General features: G+C 42.3%; 1 protein-coding gene across 1 annotated transcript; it reads left to right on the top strand.

The window, feature by feature from the left end:
- Positions 1-1,387: 1,387 nt before the first annotated feature.
- On the top strand, positions 1,388-19,978 carry LOC307248743 (mothers against decapentaplegic homolog 6-like). Its single transcript, XM_080025234.1, has 4 exons — positions 1,388-2,790; positions 4,440-4,493; positions 4,895-4,972; positions 19,091-19,978. Exons 1-4 carry the CDS (start codon positions 2,034-2,036, stop codon positions 19,762-19,764), a joined length of 1,563 nt encoding a protein of 520 aa, XP_079881360.1. The 5' UTR covers positions 1,388-2,033; the 3' UTR covers positions 19,765-19,978.
- The last annotated feature ends 1,185 nt before the right edge of the window (positions 19,979-21,163 follow it).

Genomic DNA, 21,163 nt, shown 5'->3' on the forward strand with positions numbered 1-21,163 from the left:
AAATTACCTTTCCATCAGTCCGCCCAACCACCTGCCCCCTTGACCCCATTCCTTATTGCTCCCAACCATCTTCCTTTTCTCGCAATTCTTATTAACACTTCCTTTTCAACTGGCTGTTTCCCCTAGGAGGCTTTATATTGAACCTGGGTGTGCAGTACAGTATACAGTATATTAACTCAAAGACCGCACCTATCAGATAACTTGGAGAGGATCTGGCTCGCAACATAGTCCACTCACTACTGGGGTCCCTCAAGGTCCTGTCTTGGGTCCCCTCCCCTTCTCCCTGAACCCTAACTTGTCAGGCTCTGTTATTTGCTCACCTGGCTCCTTCCACAGCTATGCTGATGAAACCAAACAAATTATCTCTTTTCCCCAGTTTGAAAGAGAGGTAACACCACAGATCCATGCTTGTTTGAAGGACATCTCTTCTTGAATGTCCGAACACAACTTGAAACTCAACCTTGAGCAGACCATGCTGCTTTTCCTTCTGGGGAAGTGCTCTCCATTCCAAGACCTTACCATTTGTGGTATAGCCCACACCCAGACCGCAAGGAACCTAGGTGTGACACTCAATGACCAGCTCTCCCTTACCACCAACATTGCCTCAACAACCCGATCGTGTAAATACATGCTGCACAGCATAAGGGGATATGTCCCCTTCTAACCTAGAAGGCCACACAGGTTCTGGTCCAGGCTTTTGTCATCTCATGCCCAGACCTGCTGGCTAAGATGATGATGATGATGATGATGATGATGATGATGATGATGATGATGATGATGATGATGGTGATGATGATGATGATGATTTTAAAAATGTACTTACATGTCGCAGTTATAGGCAGCACTTTGTAGTTTGGCTTATTCGATGCTAATGTACTTACTCTAAATTATTCTTGCTGTTCTGGTTTTGTACCATGGTTGAAAACACTTATTGGAAGCTCCGTTGGCTAAAAGTGTCAGCTAAATGCAATGTTATGCGATTAGAGGACGAGGAAAATATCTAATAATAGGAGAATGATGAATTCATATTTCCTTGAAATTAAGCAAAGTTATTTTATCTATCCAACACATCAGGTCTTTCCAGGAACCCAACCAGGAAATTATTGGAAAATTATAGATATGTGTAGGCTAAATAAAGTAACTATTTTGCTGCTTCATTAGCGCTGAGCCTTAAACATCTATCTTTGAGAATATGTATTGGGACATTTTAAATAACGCTTTGCATCATAAAGGATTCACCGCTTGAAAACTTTATTTTGAAAATCACAGTCTAATACGCCTGGTTTAAACTGTCTGACTTGACTCTGGTGTGTGCGCAGGAGCGTGTGTGCGTGTGCCTTTGTGTGTGCGTCCGAAAAGGACTTGCAGGGGAGTGGAGAGTGGAGTAATTCCAGCTCTCTTTAAAACAACTTCTCAGCACGGAATCCGTCCCGGAGTTTGGCACTGGAGTCCCCGACCATCTCCGATTCATACCGGGACTCTGCAGCGGGATTATTACTTCCACAACCGCGACAGAAATCATCGGGATTTCAGTGTTGTACGGATTTATTTTGGGGTGAAGGAAGGATTTTACGGATCAAGGGGTTCACGGAGTTCAATGAGAAATTCTGGAAAACTTTTGGATTTATGTTCCTGATGCTCTTCTTGTCAATGTAACAGATACTGCACCTCGAGGGGTTTAACTATGGTTTGTGGATTCTGTGCGGGACCTCCGGAGTGTTGGGGAGTTCAGTGCTTTGTGAGAGGGCTGGCAAAAGTTGTGGCTTAATTGAGTTGGCGACAGCAGGTCACCGAGCAGTGACTGTGTGTAGCCATCTCCTTCTACAGACGTTCGGTGATGTTTAACGCAGCGCATGGTTGAATATTACCTTCTAATGCTGCGGGAGAGCCAGAAAACGGTGACCACCGGCTGCGCGTTTTGTGCGCACCGTGCACAAACCCCCGGTCTTGCGCGACGGGTGTAAATCGATGTGGCATCTCCCGAGACCCCGACGGGGCCGTCAGGACACATCCAAAACTGTCTAGGTTGTCGTATGTTCAAGTCGAGACGCTCAGGTCTTGTACGGCGACTCTGGAGAAGCCGTCTGGTCACCGAGAGCGACGGGCGGGATGGAAGCAGACGAGGTGAGGGGGGACGGAACGCTCCGGGTGGCAGACTCTCAGGAAAGCTCCACAGACACGAGCAGCGGTCGGTGACACACGCTGACCCGGCTCCGGGACTCACGAGGGAGGCTGGAGACGTGACGGAGAGCGCGGAGAGGGAGGAAGAGGAACAGCCGGACGATGACCGGGGTGCCATGTGCGTCCCGGAGCACAGGGGCTCTCGGCGAGGGCAGCAGGAGGGCGACAGTAGGACGGTGACGTGTTGTTTGTTTGGGGAATGGGATCTCAGACCTCGGAGCCCTGTTTGGGCCCCGAGTAAAGACGGAGGGGTGCCTTGTCAGTGCGCACCGAGGCATGTGGGGTTGGAGGAGGAACTCGCGAGCACTGCTCACGCTTTTTTGAAAAGACTAAAGGAGAGTTCTCTGGACGCCTTGGTGAAAGCTATAGAGGCCAAAGGAGGGATATCCAGCGAGTGCGTTCTGGTGCCGAGCACTGAGCTGCGGCTCGGTGCCCATCACATCTCTCCGCAGTATCTCCTGTGTAAGGTGTACCGCTGGAGCGACCTGCCGCTCTCAGCACTCCTCAAAGCGCTGTGCCACTGCCAGAACTTCGGCGCAGGGGAAGCCGCAGGGGAAAGCGCCAAGGTGTGCTGCAACCCCTACCACTACAGTCGCCTATGTGGGCCAGGTAAGGACATCAACATTGGAGGGGCGGGGTAGGGGGGATAGAGACCCTTCCCCTCAGATAATACCTTTTAACTTGCAAAGGATCGAATGCATGCAGCACATTTGGATAGCAGTACAGTTACAAACAATGCCATTCTGTCAATCTGCCCTGCTGAAATGAAACCATCACACATCTCATGGGGGGGCCTGAGACTCCCACTGGAGCTCCATAGTCAGGCGGAGGGCCTTCCAACCAGAGGCTAAACATAATCTCATATAAGTGATTTATGCTTTTAATAAGACTTCATGTGGCGATAAAGATTAATGAGTCATATGAAGTATAATATATAGCATGAAATTCATGGGAATTTCCAATAAATCCGATTTTTTTTGCCCGAGGCCTGCATGCTGCTGAAGAAGAATGTTGTTATTGTGGATTCAAGTGTCAAACAAAGTCGCACGTAAACAAAAAATCACCACTTAAGTTTACTTTTTGTTTTATTATCACTGATGAATATTAACAGTCTTGTTGACTGGTTACATTGACATTATGCCTCAAAATGCAGCACCCATGAGAACAAATATCTCTAACACTCATTTCATGTTTTGTTGCTTGCCGTGCAGATTTATATTATTTTTCAGCTTTTACTTTGGTGAACCATTACTTTGATTTCCTCTCCACATTCCAAACACATTACACACTTATTTAAATTCTCGCAAAACTTTGCTGCTTCCCACATCATCCAATTGAAGGTTGCTCTCGAGTTGCACTTAGGCTCCTTTTTTTTCTCTGACAAGGAGGTCCTCCTCTTGTTATTTAGGTGAAGGAGTGCCGATAATATACAGTTTGCATAGTGCTGGCGCCAGACTGACTCGCATGGGTATCTGACTGACTGAGGACTCCGGCAATTACTGGCTCTGCTCTTAAAGGGGCCGCAGCCACAAACCCATGTCCACTTTGGACTGCAGGGAATATCGCAGCAGCAGCATCAGCACTGCTTAGCTTTCACACAGAAGTCAACCTGGGAGGCTGTGTGAATTAAGAATGTCTCAACTGAAGGGAAAGATACATAGTCTGGAAAAAATATATTTTCATGTTCAGATAGAACCTGATTCATGATGTTGAAAAGTTCAAAAGAAAGATATATTTTATTGAACGTTATGGAATCATTCAGCAAAAATTGTTCCTCAGGTTTAAGGAAAGATGGTATGTTAATGCAAGGGGAAAAAAACGTAATTTATAAAGAAGTTACTTTATAAAAAACACATTGTGTGGATTAGTGTATGGAATCTTATGTGAAGCAGAATATGGCCAAGAATCAAAAACTTCTGTGTGCAGTTACATTCAGGTACATAGTGTCTACTACACTACCATTAGCTACAGAAACAGCTTTATCTTTATTTGTTGTGTAATGTTAAATGTAAGGAGTTTTATTCTCGTCTGACAAATGTTTAATCACTGCAATGGCTCTGTTTTGTAAGTCCTCTGCACTTGTATGTTCATGACAAAACAAATAATGTAAATTTTATTTGTGTATTGTGTTGTTTACAGTTAACTTAAGTTTTTGATTGTGTTGTGTGATCTACTCAGCCATAGTTTTTTCAGTTAATAATAAAGGTTTAAGACCATACAGTCCTTATATTTAACATGGATTTTTTTTGTGTTTCCAGAATCACCTCCTCCCCCATACTCTCTATCCCATTCAGCTGAACACAAACCACTGGGTGAGTTTGGAAAAATGGCTACCACACTACAAAACCAGTAAAAAAAATGACAAAGAGCGTGTTATCATCATATTTTTTAAACTGGAAACTAAGATTATGTTTAAAAAGCTGTATTGTTGGTGAGCATGACATATACGTAGATTTTTAAAAATAGGGAAGCTTCGTTTGTAAAAACAGGCACTCTGCGTCATCGTTTGACGGACTGCATCAGTAGTTATCTTCTTCCTACCAACAACCCAAACCCAAAGCCAACAATATGTATGATAAATTAAAATTAAAATATAAACACACACGACATCCTCGTATTTAAGGGGGGCATTTTTGCTTGATACATTTAAACCATCAATTGCCAAAATTCTCACTCTTCTCCTGTATGTTTGTGCTTTTTCTACACTTACCAGACTCAACTCTGTCTTACACTGAAGCCGTGCGCCCTCTCGTCTCCAGTCCGCCTCACATTACGCCAAGAGACTACATAGGTGAGTTACTTGCATCATTACTGCTGTTGAGTACATGATCAACTTGACCGAGCAAGACGTTTGCTTCAGCGGGGTATGATGTTGAAAGGCTGGTTTCCTGAAGAAGGAACTTTCCCCCACAATAAGTTTTCAAGTGAGAATGGGGAAACAAAAGAAAGAGAAAAGTTTTTGGGACTGTTGCGTGAGTGTGCGTGCACTTCCAGACACACGCTTGTGCATGCAAACATGCGTAGCGTGCATCTTCTCCAAATGTTTACTTAAAAATCACATTTACTGGTGTTATTATGTTGTGCTTTTCCTTCCTATTTTCAAAGGGCAGTTAAGACAACCAAAAAACTCCACTGCATAAAGCTTCTATTGTCAGAGAGTCACGGAGGGCTCAGTGGGGGTCTGGGGTCTCTCACTATCTAGATGCCACAGCAGTGTAGCCTTTCTGTCTCTCTTTCGCCAGTCTCTCTCTCTCTTTCTCTCTCTCTCTGCCTCTCTCCCCCTGCGCTTTCTCCACAGCAAAATATTTCACTAGGATGAAGCTGCAATAAGATCCCTGTGCATACTCCCAATCCCCTTTGCCTCTGCAGCCACCCATCCCCCTCTTTCCCTCTTTCTTCCCTCAAATCCCTCCATTCCTCTCGGCAATTGAGCAGTGGAAAGAGGCTGGCATTTTGGGGGCGGGGGAGCCGAGCAGCTCTGATGAGGCGGAGGTGTAGAGTTTTGTGTGCGTGTGTGTGTATATGTGGAAATGGAGGGGGGGGGGTGCTCTGCTCAGGGCTGCGTTTGGACAGGAAACAGCCCCCTCTAGATGATGAAACTGGAGCTTTATTTGTTTACGTGCTGGGGACGGGTGGGGAGGTCCTGGTAGCGTTAGAAGAAACCCACAAACCTACTCGATCAAGCCTCCCTGGGCTGACTTGTGGATGGCGTTGAAAGGTGAATGGGCACCTATGAAGTCTGCGTAGTGTAGTCACGGCATCGCAGACCTGTCAGAAGAGTCGGCGGTAACCCGACAAGACTTTACTTGGGGTTTTTGTCTCTCCGTTGTGGCCAGTTAATAACGTGAGCCTTTTCTGGTAAAGTTGATGTTCGAAATGTAGGTCATTTATTGAGTTGTTATGTATGTTTTCCATGTACAGTGGCACAGCCGTAACTATGAGTCCTTCCAATACAAACCTCACCACTCTCTGACCAGAAATATATATTTATAAAGGCTTTAATTACATTGGATTATTATACTTCTTGGCCTTTAATTTACAAACATGAAGGTCTAAATACTGTTTCAAAGCCTTTTTACCACTGTCCTGAATATAATTCTCTGGGATTAACACTGAAACTTCTATTTACTTTCAATTCTGGTAGCCTAAAAACAGTCAAATAACACTACAAACCAACTATTTATTTCATTGCTTTTATCACCCATTACAGTTTAACGTTCAGACAAATCTGCCAAAGTGCACAGAGGATTGTTATTGGAAACTCAAAAATCATCCGAAGTCTGTGCAGTCAAGGTCACAAGTCAATCAAGAGTCAAGTTTTAGGCTAAGATCCCCATGCTAGTTATTGAGAGGAGGTACCCCATTGTCTTCCAGGTGAAATGAGTGGAAATAGATCAGTTTTCTTACAGGATTTGGTGTGTGTGTGTGTGTGTGTGTGTGTGTGTGTGTGTGTGTGTGTGTGTGTGTGTGTGTGTGTGTGTGTGTGTGTGTGTGTGTGTCTCTGATCCCCTGCCCCCACACCAGAATGCTGGAGCCAAGAACTGGAGCTCAGGCCAAGAGCATGAGTAGGAAAGAGACTGGGCTGAACAGAAAAAAAAAGAAAAACTGCATGTAGCTTTCAGTTTTACCTTAACTTCTATTGATAAGTAAGGCATATATTATTTAAGCTACTGCTGGTATAATGTAAGCTGAACATGACTATTGGATCAAATACCTTAAAAAAAATAACGTTCTATGTTGATTTGATCTTTTAAGAGTGTAAATGAGTCTTTTTCTTGTGCAGGGGATCTTCTGGATTTTGATTTGAAGCCTGTGATGTTTTCTTTAGAACACAAATAAGAATTAACCATGTGTTGTGGTACTTTAGCATCTTTTTTTATAGCTTTTTTAACCCAGCTCGAAGAAAGAAAAAAAAAGACTGCAGCAGGGTGTGGTCCATACATACCTTTGCCCTGGGCTCTTTTATCATTCGATCAGTTAACGTTCCCTTTAAACCGCAGCAAACAGCCCTGCTTTTGAAAAGGGAAATGTCTAGTGGAAGTTTAGTAGACTTATATCTACTTGATACATCCCTCTGTGAGTCCAACAAAACGTGCCATTCAGCTGCTTATTGTCAGTTTGTGTGTGTGTGTGTGTGTGTGTGTGTGTGTGTGTGTGTGTGTGTGTGTGTGTGTGTGTGTGTGTGTGTGTGTGAGCGAGACAGAGAGGGAGGAATTTCTGTCTGACTCTGTGATAAGATCGTCTCAGAGTCCTCACATAGGGGTTCTATCAGGACAAACACACACACGTACGTACAAACACACATCCACCAATCACGCGATTTGTTGTACGGCAGGCAAAGTTCTGCTTTTTTTCTTCATAATTGATGTCCCACTTAAAGTTTCATGTCTGCTGCATATTGTATCTGACAAAGTGTTGCCTTTTTAGCTGAATGCACTGGATTTGGTCTATCTGCACTTTTAGTTTCTTACTTTCTGTTACATTTTCTTGATCATCATCAATCATCAGTCATTGTCATCTGCTTATCTGGGGTCAGGTCGCAGGGGCAACAGCTCCAGCAGGGGACCCCAAACTTCCCTTTCCCGGGCCACATTAATATTATATTATATTTTCTTGATGATACAGATATGACAAAAGCTTGGATAGAAAAATCAGATAAATCCATTAACCATGACTCATTCAGAACACGTGTGGTTGAACTGGTATTGTCGTTTTTGGTCATGAAAGTTGATATGGACATTCATGAGACTAAAGAATTCGGAGACTTTTTGTTTAGTGAAACAAACAAGTCAAGACATACTATATATATACTGTATATATATCTGGCTCTGCTGTCGACTTTCGAAATAATGACTTGTAAATCTACTTTTTGATCATTCCAAGAAGAAAAACTGAGAAATATGCAACATTTACTGTACAAAACAAAACACAATTTAACTTCCATCCAAATAGAAAAGTAAAGCAACACAATTACATTGTCAGACTAAATGAATAAAGTGAAACTAAATGGCAATTCAATCAAATTAGCAATTTAAGCTACCAAGCTAAAATAAGCAAGTTAACATGAGCCATTTCACAATGTCACACAAACATGCTAAATATTATCATGCTAACTGTAGCCTTCACATGATAACATACTACATGATGACACTAATATGCTACATGCTACACCATATTGCATAAATGAGGTGTTGCCATGTTTGGAGAGGGTTAACACATAATTCAAAAGTGGCTCATGTGCTGCAAGTCCTGTTGTCACAACTTATAAATGAAACTTGCATTTATGACTTGCATAAATCAACTCTTTTCCTTGGAAAACATTTTAATAGCTCTTTATTAGCGGATACAAATAGGCAAAAACAATCTACGTATGTGGGTAGGGTAAAGCTAATTTTGGAATTGACATTGGACTTTATTTACAAAGAACTGAACCCTGTAGTTGAAATGTTCTTACTCGTTCCCGCCAAGAAGACGACATTATACATGTCAGAAATTCCCCGTATCTCCCTCTTGTAATTAAAACTAGGGGTTCATATTAATAACACTCTGTGAGCATCTGCTCATATTTCCAGTCTGTATGCAATTACATTGATTATGGTGTTAAGATGATTTTAATGTGGCGTTAATGTGACACACCATGTCATAAAATGGCCACTGTAGAAGGATTAACCATTTTGATTTAAGCATGGACTTTCCATGGGTACGGATCTAAGAAAAACAAAGTTGTCTCTTCATTTTCTGGCTGTGGCCTTCTAGTTTTGCTTTTACATTGCACTTTGTCAGCATTGACAAGTTATTCAGAGCATCATTCATATTTTATGTGATGGGACTGAAAATCAATGCCAAAGAGTTAGCCATGTCCTTGTCGAGCTTTTAACGTATGACATTGTTGTTCTTGTCAAACATCCATCCACCTTGTTGTCATTAGGCTCTGGCTTTTGAACATGTGGAAACAAGTAAAGCAATGATACTTAGTGGACATTAGTATGGCCTGGATGCACTGAAGTAAGACAAGAAGACTGTTCCCTCTCTGCCCTCAGTAATCATATTTTGGTGGCTTGTTTGCTTAAGCAGAGCAAGGTATCAGCCAAACATCCTGTCTCAAAGCCCTGTCTGCACTCGCTGCAGCATTAACCCCATGAATTGGCCCTTTGACTGATGGGGCACAGCCCAGGAATGTTGGGAAATTGGGAAGGTGAGGGGGAGTATGGTCTCCCAGTGAAAGAGGTGGGAGGGGGATAAGGGGGTCCGACTCTGGAGAGTGACATCTGATACATGTTTGAACATATCACCGTTAATACTTAAGAAACACGGAACGGGGCCGACATTCTTGGAAGTTTGGGAGACGTTTTAAGAGTTTGGCTGCACGGTGCTGTTTTAGTGAGTTAGTTAGGAGAGTGTGAAGCTTTCCCCTGATGGTCCTCGGTGACATATCTGGACAAGCTTTTGTAAATTATCTACTTAGAGTTTTGCAAGATTTGACTAACAGAAGCACACACATTAAATGGGATACCTTTGCACAGTCCTGGCATACATCTTTTATATTTTGTGTCAAAGTCTTGAGATGCAAAAAATAGTGCAAAGACCAAAAGTAAACAGCCATTTTATGCTGCGTTCACGGAGGATCTATCCGTCTAAGTCTGGATGGGTCCTCTCCGTGACCTGAACCTTCAGCCTGTTTGCTGGCATGCCTACAACACTTACTCTTATGCCTGACTGAGACACATTAGACTATGGAATTCAACATCAAGTGCTGGCCCATTAACCATTTGCCATTTCCTCAAATATTTTCCATCACGGCTCTTTTTCACTACAAGCAAGGTATGCAGCCTAGCATGCATGGCACAACTCAACCAGAGCTCTTTTATGTCAGCTTGGTATTTTTTTCTGAAGTCCTTTGCTGTTTTCTTTCTTTTTTCTGCCCGTAAAGTTAACAGGTATATCAACTCTGTCTCCTAGAAATGTAACCAAAAACGTAAGGAAATGTAATACTGTTCAGATTTTGTTTTCTCCTAATAACGAAATCTTGTTAACTATCGTATCTGTCATGTCGTTGACAACTTATTGCATGTGTTTTCCCTAAAATAAATGTCCGACCCTGCGACACACTATCTGCTTATATTGCCTACACTATTATTAAACGTTTTATAACATTTGGTTAAGGCTTAGGGAAAGATTGCGGTCTTGGTCTAATCAAGAAAAAGTCTAAATCACGAAACACCACGGGATTATCAACATTTAACCATAACCGCGACCTTTGCCTAACTGAAGTGCTTTTGTTGCCCAAACTTAACCACAGGGGGATGTAGGATGCAAACCCCTCTCTGGTGTCGAGTCCTGCTCTTGTATGTCCATCACACACCCCGACCACTTCCTTGAGACTTCAGCGGCACATGAAAGTAGCACTATGTTCCCCCCAAAAGAAACACTGCCTCTCAATGTAATCCAGGCAGAGATTACATTTGTGGACACAATGTAATTGGGAAAGCAAATTAGGACTACACAAACATTATTTCTAGAAGACAGTTTGTTATTATCTGAAAAACAGTTCAGTAAAGTTAGATTCACGATTTTCCAAAATGACAAACAAATGTAACTCACTATAGTGCCCCAAGCATAAGGTTTAAACAAGAAAATGGCTAGGTATAACCAACAATTACGATAAAAAAAAAGAAATGGGGAGAAGGACAGAAGGATGTATGACTTAAAACAACTGGGAAGGATATATAAGAATCGAATCAACTTGTTCAACTCTTACTACTCAAGGAATTTACTTATATGCTGCAATGTCTGAAAGTGAAGATATTTATATATGCTGTTGCATGTATGCACAGAATGCTGGTTTCTGGGTAAATATCTTGGCGATGCCCACAAACAGTAAACATTCATAACCCTAAACTGAGGATGCTCCGAACAGATGACAACTATATCAGATATCAACAAGGAACCAAAAGAGAGACGGAAAAGCACAGATGAATTTATTTTTATTTTCATGGGTTTCCGTATTTGACCCTGTACATTCTGTTTTGGTGGATGCAAAATTGGTTGAGTGTCAGTGCTGTGCTTAGTGTGTAGCCGGATACAAATTTGTTCACAGAAGCATGTTTCAGACGTTAATCGGCATTTAATTTGGAGTGCATGCATGGATTTGGGAAGTCTTTTACACATCGAAGCAATATTGATTATCAAGTAGCTACATACTGTCTGTGCAGAATCACAATGATCATTATTTTTTGTTAACTTTGCTCCCTTCTGTCTTTTCCATCTCCTGTTTCAACACAATTCTATGTCTCAGTGTTAATGTCTTCCCAAATAGCCTCTACTGTTTTGTTGTACACACGTTTTTGCTCTCTTTCACTCCGTCTTTGTAATTCTTATTCTCGCCCCCTCTCTTTTGGTCCATGTTGTCAGGCCATCACAATTTAAAATAAGGTTTAAATTACAGGACTGGCTGTGGCTTTCCGTTGTTCCCTCAGAGTTTTTGCCAACCTGCAATTTGGCTTTTAATGGAATCCTGCCATGCTGCTGAACCTAAAGATTCTTTGCAGATGTCGACAGGCTCTGACTCCGTGAAATGTAGGAAACTGTCGCCTGTGCTGCTGCGAGCTCTGAATGCAACGCTGAGTAAAGGCTGAAGAATTTTTAAGGGGAAGCTTCATTTTCAGTAGTTTTCAGGAGTTTTTGAGAGATGTTAGCTGCCTGTTGTCTGTGAGAATTGGCTCTATGTGTCTGTGAGTGCATTTATTTATATTGGAAACCACACTGAAAACACAGTATTCAAGCTTCACTTTTAGACTTGGATTAGACATGTAAGGCTGTATATGTATACAGTACATATATACAAAGCTTTCAGTATTTCTTGATCATTGTTCAGTTCTTTCTTGAAAACTGCCAACTAACGTGTGGATTACGCTTGATACCTTCTTAATGAAGTTTTACAGAGATGCTACTTCTTTGGCAATAAAGAAATTGGAAAACAGAAGTGTGTAATGTACAGTAATTCTTTGTTAACTTCCATATTAGCATTACTTAATGCTCATGCTGAAAACTAGATGAATAGAAGGCGTAATAGATTAAGGCGTAAAAGATTCATGCTTTGGACCAAAAATGATGTTAGTTCATACTGAACTGATGTTCTAAGTGTCTGCCTTTGATCCCAATGTTGCATTGTTTAAGTTTAAATGATCATCAGTCATTGCCATGATTCATACATCTTTATACAGTCTCTTTCTACTGTCTACTCTCACTCCAACAGATTTGTATCCTGGTGGGCTAGGTAGCCAATTTTTTCAAAAATAAAAAAGTTCTTAAATAACCGACTGCATGCTACTGTACCGCCACTAAATGATAGACAGAAATGTAAGCGACTTTGCTAGTGAACAAACCTAGTGGTGCATTTTGCAGCTGAAACAAAAACAGGTAATTCCCTCAGGAGTTGGTGGAGACTAATAAGGAACCCTAATGTCTGACTTAAACGTATCAGTTGAACACTGCAAATTAATGCTATTTTTGCTCTGTACATGCTGGATGTGTAAATATGCGACTGTTTGCTAATAGGTTTGCCATATCAACTCAATAAGGTGATAGTATATCAGGTTGCATTGCTTCCCTCCTACAATTGGTAGTGGAAATGTTAATTGTGCTCATGCATGTGTTTGCACCTGTTATCGTACATATTTTCTAAGGTCGATCTACTTAATGATTGCTAGCCTTCCTGAACTCATGTCACCTCCCAGACTGGGAAGTTATATAAATTGATTGCAATGTATTACAACCTTTCAGTGCACACATCAGTGCCTCTACAATGGAGTTTCACATTCAGATAATTCCCGCCCCAAAATGTTGTTTTCGCAGGAATTTCGTTATTCCTTCGTCATAGTGGAACAAATGGATCCATTCCCCCAATACATGTGTGTAATTATGTTGTGAGGAGTGAAGGCGGACCACGTGAGAGGCTCAATGAGAGACTTGTCAACTTGACCCCTGTGACTAGCTGAGCGGGGGGGAGGAAGTGTCGAGGAAGAGGGCCTTTCCAGGAATGTGTTGGGAGGGGAGGCTTGTCAACTGCACAGCTCTGCGGCTCTGAGTTTGCGTTTGTCTACACTCAGAATAAGAACATCTTTCTTCAAGTCACTTATTATTCTTAAAGCTGCAATAAAGCGTCGTCCTTATTAAATTGGTGAATTGTCGTATAGTCTAGCCGGACTTGCATCTCTTCCGCAATGTCATGAAACCTGTTTGAGTGTCTACAGAAAGGACTTTTATCATTGCTTCAGCTCTTGTATGTTAACCACCTGAACCAGGATTTGAGATGCTGTGTTTGTTCAAAGTGAAGACAAAATGGAGCAGGCAGAAGAAAGAACTCCTTATCAATAATGGTCAACAGATTAGCTCATCCTCGGCTCGCAAAGCCGGTTCCAGTGCAAACGTTGACCCTGATGTGATGGTCTTCACCGCTCTCTGTCACAAGGTCAGCATGAATGCATACAATGAGATCAGGAGGAATTGGAATGCACGCAATCGAACACTCCTTTAACGCTGGTGTTAAAATAGTGGAGAGATGAAGCCTTTGTACGGAACAATAATAACTGCATGCTGTAGCTTCTGGGACAACTTTGTGTGATATGGAAGGACAGTTTAGGCTTCTGTCCTAACCTCCTCCTACTAAGCTTGGTTAAGATGCACCCTAAAAAAAAGGTTGCAAACTGAAACCATATTCAGTGAAAAGTAAAAATCAGATCTGGATAGACTAATAGCTCAAGACCCTCCAATAAGACACAATCCATTCAGCCAGTCAGGTCTGTGTAATGACGTTAATTCAGTTTCAGATCAATCTTGTTTCGTTCACCTTTAGAAATAAAGTATAGGCCCACCAGCTGAAAAGGTATAAAAAGCTTAAGCAAAGCCTCCTGGTGAGGTCGCTAGCCGCCACATGGTAATAATAACATGAGCTTTCCTAGCAGTGCAATGTCACTGTTCATAGTTCTTCTCTTACTGCTTATTTATTGTGGCTCTTCAATTTTAAGGGCCATTTTTCTTAGTGCAGCTTGTGTTATTCTAGCAGACACCTGAACATTTTGAACTCCCTCCATGTTGTGTGCAAAGAGAAGAAGACAGACTGCATCAGTGCGAGCTGTTATCAGTCATCAGAGCGACTGAACCCAAATCAAACAGCTAAACACCACAGATATAAACGTGCCCATGTGCACTTTGTGCAAGAGGTGGCTGAGTGCATTACTGTAGACGTTAACTGATAGAAACTTGTAGCCTACATTATTTTTTACATTTCCTGATTCTGAATTGACTGAAATTGAACCAAGAACAATAGGTCAAGTTTACCAGAGGAGTGCCGGTTATCTGGCTGGATTCATTCCTCATTTTGCTTCTAACAGTGTTTTAAGTAGCTTAATGTAAATGTAAAGTCTGAAAAAGGCTTCAATAGTTTCTAAAAAGCCAATATTATAGAGATTCAAATGAAACAGGGAGAGAAAAGTTGTTGTTTTTATCATGTGTCTTAACCAATCCACCACCAGAACACACTATTTACTGTTCCCATGTTGTGTTTTCTCTTCCAATGTCAAGTGTAAATGTTCACTACACAAGGCACACATTTCCACATTATCAATTTGGTTTTAAATCTATACCTAACATCACCTGAAATAATGAGTAAGTGTCACCTTTCAATGAACTGGAGAATTCCTCTAACTGTAATCATCAACGTTTGTCCTCAATGACAACATCAACTTGGTGTGTTGGTGGGTGACAGCAGAGTTTGTCCAGGATGCAATGATGCACGCTAAACCTGAGACATTCTTTGGCTTGTGTTGTCTGGTACTTTGAAGTAGCAGCAGAAATGCAGGAAACTGAGTTACTTTCTCTCTTCCTCTTGGAGGAACTTTCTAAAACGCCTTCCACAAAATGCGTCTTCCTAGGAAGTTTACCGGGACGTGCAGTAACTTTCCTGTGGCTCGGTTGCCCTGCAGGTTCAAGGAAGGTGGTCTTTTGTTTGGTATGAAATAATGGATTTGTGTAGCAGGAGTGTATTGCTTGTGTTGTTATGCTTGAAGCAGAGAAAGAGTTATGTGGTAGTTGCAGCGGCAATGCAGCAGACTGTATCACAAGACCCACTTTACAATGGAAAAAAAGGGAGAAGGAAGGCGTGTGTGTGCGTGCAAGTGTGTGTGTGTGTGTGTGTGTTTATGTTTGTGAGCCAGGGCCCCGTTGTGTTGGACTGTAAAGCCCATGTCTGGCGATAACGCAGCCCTCTGATGGCCGAGATAGTCGAGACGCCAGCTTAAATGTGGCTTGCTGGATTGAAGTTGCCCTGTAATGATAGTTGTCTCAAACAACACAGAACCTACCATTTGTAGCCAGGGAGGGGTGTCCCCACCACCCACCCCAACTTATTTTATTTCTGCGTTTTCGGAGCAGTGGGATGAAATTTGAGGAAGCTGAATTAAAACAAAAGCATCTTATAGGCGACCAACAATGGCCAGTAGCCCACCCCCCCTCCCTACACTCCCCCCTCTCCCCAACCCACCCACTTCTTTCAGCACAGTGGAAGAGTCTAATAACTGGAGGGGAATCTAATCCTTGGCACTGGATGAAAGACGAGGGTCTCCCCCCTCCCTTTCTTTCTCACAGTCTCTTTCTCTCTCTTCATTTTTTCCGTGGATGCTGGTTATGCTTGGCAGATTCTCTCCCTCTCATTTTCCTGCTCCCTCTCTCACCCACTCTCTCTTCCCTTTTTTTTACTCCGCTACTTCCCCTTTTTTTTCCCCAAACTTTTTTCTTCTCTGCAGGTTAAGGTTAGCAGGGGGAATAGGAAGGGGTTTAATGGAATGGCTTGACATTTTGGGAAACATGATTGCTTATGTTGTAGTTGAGAATTAGATCAACTTTCAAGTTTGTCCATTACATATGAAAGAAGTGAACTTTTTATCTGTCCATAAAACAAAACTTTCCGATACATTTAGGTTGTGGATTATTGTGATTAAATGACAATACGTTATTTGTTTTATATCCCACCTATCTTCCCGACCTTTGTTCAGGCCATTGATTAAAAAAACAACTCAGCCGTGGAGCGTTGCGGAGGTTTTGATGAGATTGGCACTAAGAGACAGTGATTTTGAAATAAAAAACAAAGGTTACTTATCTAATTGGTAAACAGAGATGTTAAATGGTGGTTGGCTTAAATGCTTGCAGGACACCGTAATTGCTGCCAGACCTCACGTACAGATGCAGCCATGCACATTCGCACACCGTCACACACCGTTTTTTTTTTCCGACTTCCCCTGCTGGAACATAAACACACTGATAACCTCAAGTTTGAACCCCGTCTTCAAAAATTCCATTGAGGAGGTTTGCCCTACGTCCTCACACCGGCTCCTGATGCCTTTAGCTGGATGATAGCCAGGCCGGACATGATGACACTAAGGACTGCAGCAGAAACATTAAACATGACATGCTGTACCACTCACACTGACAATCCCAGGTGGAAATCATGGTTTTTATTTAAATTGTTTTACTTTACACAGACAGTCTGCCAGACTTCAGAATACGTGCTCATTCGTGTTTGCTTTTTAGGCTTTTGATGCTTCTCACGGAGGTACATGGACAGCTACTCTTGGCAGAAAGCATGCCAATAAAAGTTGAGAGGACAGGGATACTTGAAGCCCAGTTATGGAAAGCAAACAAAATACAAATAGCCTAAAAATAAGAAAACAAGCCGCTTTGGTTAATACTGAACAATACGTAAAAGCATGAATATGAAGTATTGAAGATTTTTTAGGGAGTTTCTTCCCCGAAATGTGGTGATTAAAAAATTAATCACATCATATCCTTGAAATAAGGTTTATAAAGATGCTATCTGCAATATAATATATTTGCTTATACTATATGCATAAGAAAGTTAAAAGCCAGGATTTAATAATCTATTCTAATTATATGCAGCGTTATATGATATAATTATTATATAGAAAATTGAGGTGTATAACATCCCAAAAAAAAACTAAAAAAGTCCCTGTTTGTTTAATGTCTTGGGAATTAATTTGATCGTGAGCTCATAAAGTCCCCGTGTTTCCCTCAGACATGTTTGTGTTGCCTTATTACAGGGAAGAGCTTGGCTTGTAAAATTGTGTTTGTGTATGTGCGTGTCTGTGTGTGTGTGTGTGTGTGTGTGTGTGTGTGTGTGTGTGTGTGTGTGTGTGTGTGTGTGTGTGTGTGTGTGTGTGTGTGTGTGACAGAGTCAAAAAGAGATAGAGTTAGAGAAAGAGAGAGATCCTGCTAGCTGAGCAGCCTGCTCTCTTATTGGAGAGCTGTAAAAACTCCATACCGCAGGAGTTGCCAGCCTGGAATTCACTAATGACACACGTGGGCCTCAGATGAGAAGTGCAATTTGTGTGTGTGTGTGTGTGTGTGTGTGTGTGTGTGTGTGTGTGTGTGCATGTGTGTGCGTGTGTGTGTGTGTTACACTCATACTGTTTGGATCAGAAGGCCCAATGTGTGTGTGTACATGTGCTTGTGTGAGGCCTTATCTCATCATCTAGTGTGTGGGTGTATGTGTATTTGGGTACAAACACTCAAACACACACACATCACCTCCCTCCTCCTCCCAGCTCTCTGTACTAGCACCAACCTTTTTTACCCCCCGCCTCCTTTAAAATGAAAATGGCCGCTGTGCAAACATAACACACCTAGCCTAATCCCGGTCCATAGTTTCACCCAAGAGCGGCTTGTTAATGGGAGAAGGGCCGAAGCCATCCTGGGCCCTTGGTGGATAGGGAAGGGGGTGCTGCTCGCTGCAATATGAAAGGAATGGGGCCACAGGCACATGGGTCTTTAAATCCTCTGTGTCAATAGAGTCTCTGGAGCAAAATAATGGCATCACTCTGTGTGGGAGTTAATGTGAGCTGATAGCATGAGGGCTGGGGGGTCAAGGGTTCACGGGCTTGCGCTAGGTTGACAGAGAGCTGAATGCTTCCTCCCCCCGACTCCCCTCTCTGCTGCTCTCCTGAAGGAGTGTTATGGAGGGAGAGGATGAGGGATGGAAGTGGACTGTTCAATGTCAGCAGCTTTAGCTACATGTTCAGAAGAGTGACAAATTAAAGGGAACGCACATAGGGAAGATGTGCATTCTTCCGAAAGGTTTCCCGACTGTGTAAGAATCTTTGCAGGTGCTAAAGCGTAGAGTTATTGGCACAATGATATGTCATTCTCTTTATTCTTATTTTATTCTACATTCCTCAGGTTAGGAAGATGATTTTTGGCTGACTCAATGTCATGTCCGTTTATATTTTAATTTAATTAAATGGTTTATTTAACAGGGAAAATACATATAGACATTATTAATAAGGATAAGCCATGCAAATGAAGGCTAATTTGCAGCCCCTTTGTGAAAGAAAATAACATTGTGCATGTACTTTTTCATAATTAAAAATATAGTATGGCCTTCTATTGCAGATCACAGACCAAAAGGCGCCTCGGTAGATTTTGAAGCCATGTGTGAGAGGTTAGAAAGTGCTGTCCACCTCGTTGTTGTTTTGCAGAGCATTTGTTGGTAATGAAAATTAATTCAGGAGTGGCATAATAATGAGTTATTATGGCTTTCGACAGCCTCATTGTACTGTTTTTAATATTAAAAGGGTTAGTGTAAATGATAAACTGTAGATTATTCTGACACTGGAATTACTTTGTATTGGATTGCATTCCAATCAAACTACCTAGTCAAAACAAAGACATAAATTAGCATCCAAACATTTGGCTCATGCATTCACAAAGGCTTACTCTCCCATCCTCCCATCCTGGACCAAACATCATTTTCCTCCCTTCAGGGGGAATTACTCTTGTGAAAATTGAGCACACTTACCAACGCAAACATTAATCCCCCCGTCTCTTCTCTTCTCCTCAGACACTGGTACCTCCCTCGGCTCGTCGACCAGCGGTGGACAGCGCTCTCACTGGTGCAGTGTTGCCTACTGGGAGCAGCGCACACGCGTTGGTCGCCTCTATCCAGCCCACGAGCCCTCGCTCGACATCTTCTATGACCTACCTCAGGGCACAGGCCTCTGCCTCGGCCAGCTCCAAGCCAACGCCTACCACAGTCGCCGTGACGACCCGGGCAGCCACGGCACATCCGGTCTTCCCTACCATGGAAGTGGAGGGACTTGCAGCAGCAGCAGCAGCAACAGCAGTGTACAACAGATACGCAGTAAAATCGGCTCCGGTATCGTGCTGAGTCGTGAGCCGGACGGTGTGTGGGTGTACAACCGCAGCCAGCACCCGGTGTTCATCCACTCACCCACTCTGGACCCACCGAGCGCACGAGGGCTGAGTGTCAAGAGGTTGATGCCGGGCTTCTCCCTCAAAGTCTTTGACTATGAGCGCTCCAGCTGGATGGCACAGCACGGCGTGAAGCCAGAGTGCCAGGAGGGGCCCTGGGACCCCCACAGTGTTCGCATCAGTTTCGCTAAGGGATGGGGCCCCTGCTACTCCAGACAGTTCATCACCTCTTGTCCGTGCTGGCTGGAGGTGCTACTCAACAACAACCACAGAGAGCACACAGACACTCACAGACTCACATGAGCTTCTCCCCGACCCCAGTATCCTTATTGTAATCTACCTAGATTTAATATAAAATGTATATATTATATAAAATATATTATACATGTAAATACTTGAGTCATTTTTACAATGCAATTATTTATGTATAGTGTAATGTGTATATGGACAAAATAAGAAAACAGGAACAGGAATATGCACTTTTGATTCTCTATATGCATTACAGTTTCTCAGAGTCATTTTGCAAATATAAACTGTAAACACAAGACAAACATTGTTTATGTTCTCATAATTTAGCAATTCGAACAAAAGGTATGCCATACACACATTGTCAATAAAGTATTTGTATTAATGAAGGTTCCTGTGTTGGTCTCAAGTGCTTCTACCTGAGCTATGGATTGGTTGGTTCTCTGATGTGCAGGGCGATGACTTAACCTGTCGTCACTGTTAGCATCCATTAATGATATTTCCTGTTTCTCAGACATATTGTTCTGTTTATGCCATAGATGCTCTTTTCAGTGTTTACATCAATGGTTGGTGTACTTGGTAGGTAGGATGTTTTTATTCCTCCTTTGTACAGATCCAGGTTAACTGTTTCCCTCTGCATCTAGTCTTTATGCTATGCTATGCTATGCTATGCCAAGCTAAGCATCTCCTGGCTGTAGATTCATATTTAATGGACAGAAATTAGAACAATATTGAAAATAAGCATAATTTTCCAAAATGTTGCTGTTTAAAAAAATATTGAAGGTTCAGTAAGCGAAATGGTACTTTTAGCGAACTTCCTGTCAGTGACTGCAGTTAGCAGTCCCCTCCTTCGTCCCCACGTCACCACATTAATGCACTGCGGTCTTCAATCAGCGAGTCATCTAGCATCATCTCAGATCCATAAGTGTGATAAAACTTGATAAAAACAGACATTGGGAAGGATTTTTACCTTCTCCGCCACTGTAGGCGGATAAATATTTACCCCTCTGTCGCTCCCTGCGCGTGCACCGGCAGTGAGACATGCCGGTTTGTAGCGTTCTCTCTTCTGATTGGATATCAGGTTGTGGGATCCTCGAAAAGTTTATTTGCCGATTGCATGCAGAGCGGGTGACTGAGAGACCTGTGTTATGAAGTGTGCACACTATAAAAGTGATCACTGTATGAATATAGAGCGATTTAACACGTATATTAACATAAATATATCGCTTACTTCACCTTTAATTAGTCAAATGTGTAATGCACATGCCATGAGCTGTGTAGATCTGGAACATGTTAAAAAAACACATTTTAATAGAGAAGGACGTGCATAGGGCTGCATTAATTAGCACTAATTAAATTTTTTCGGGGTGACAAATACATTTTTATCCCAAACATATACACTCACCGACCACTTTATTAGGTACACCTGTTCAATTGCTTATAAAAACACATGGCC

Source organism: Ammodytes marinus (assembly GCF_949987685.1).
Source record: "Ammodytes marinus genome assembly, chromosome: 1".
NCBI lineage: Eukaryota > Metazoa > Chordata > Actinopteri > Uranoscopiformes > Ammodytidae > Ammodytes > Ammodytes marinus.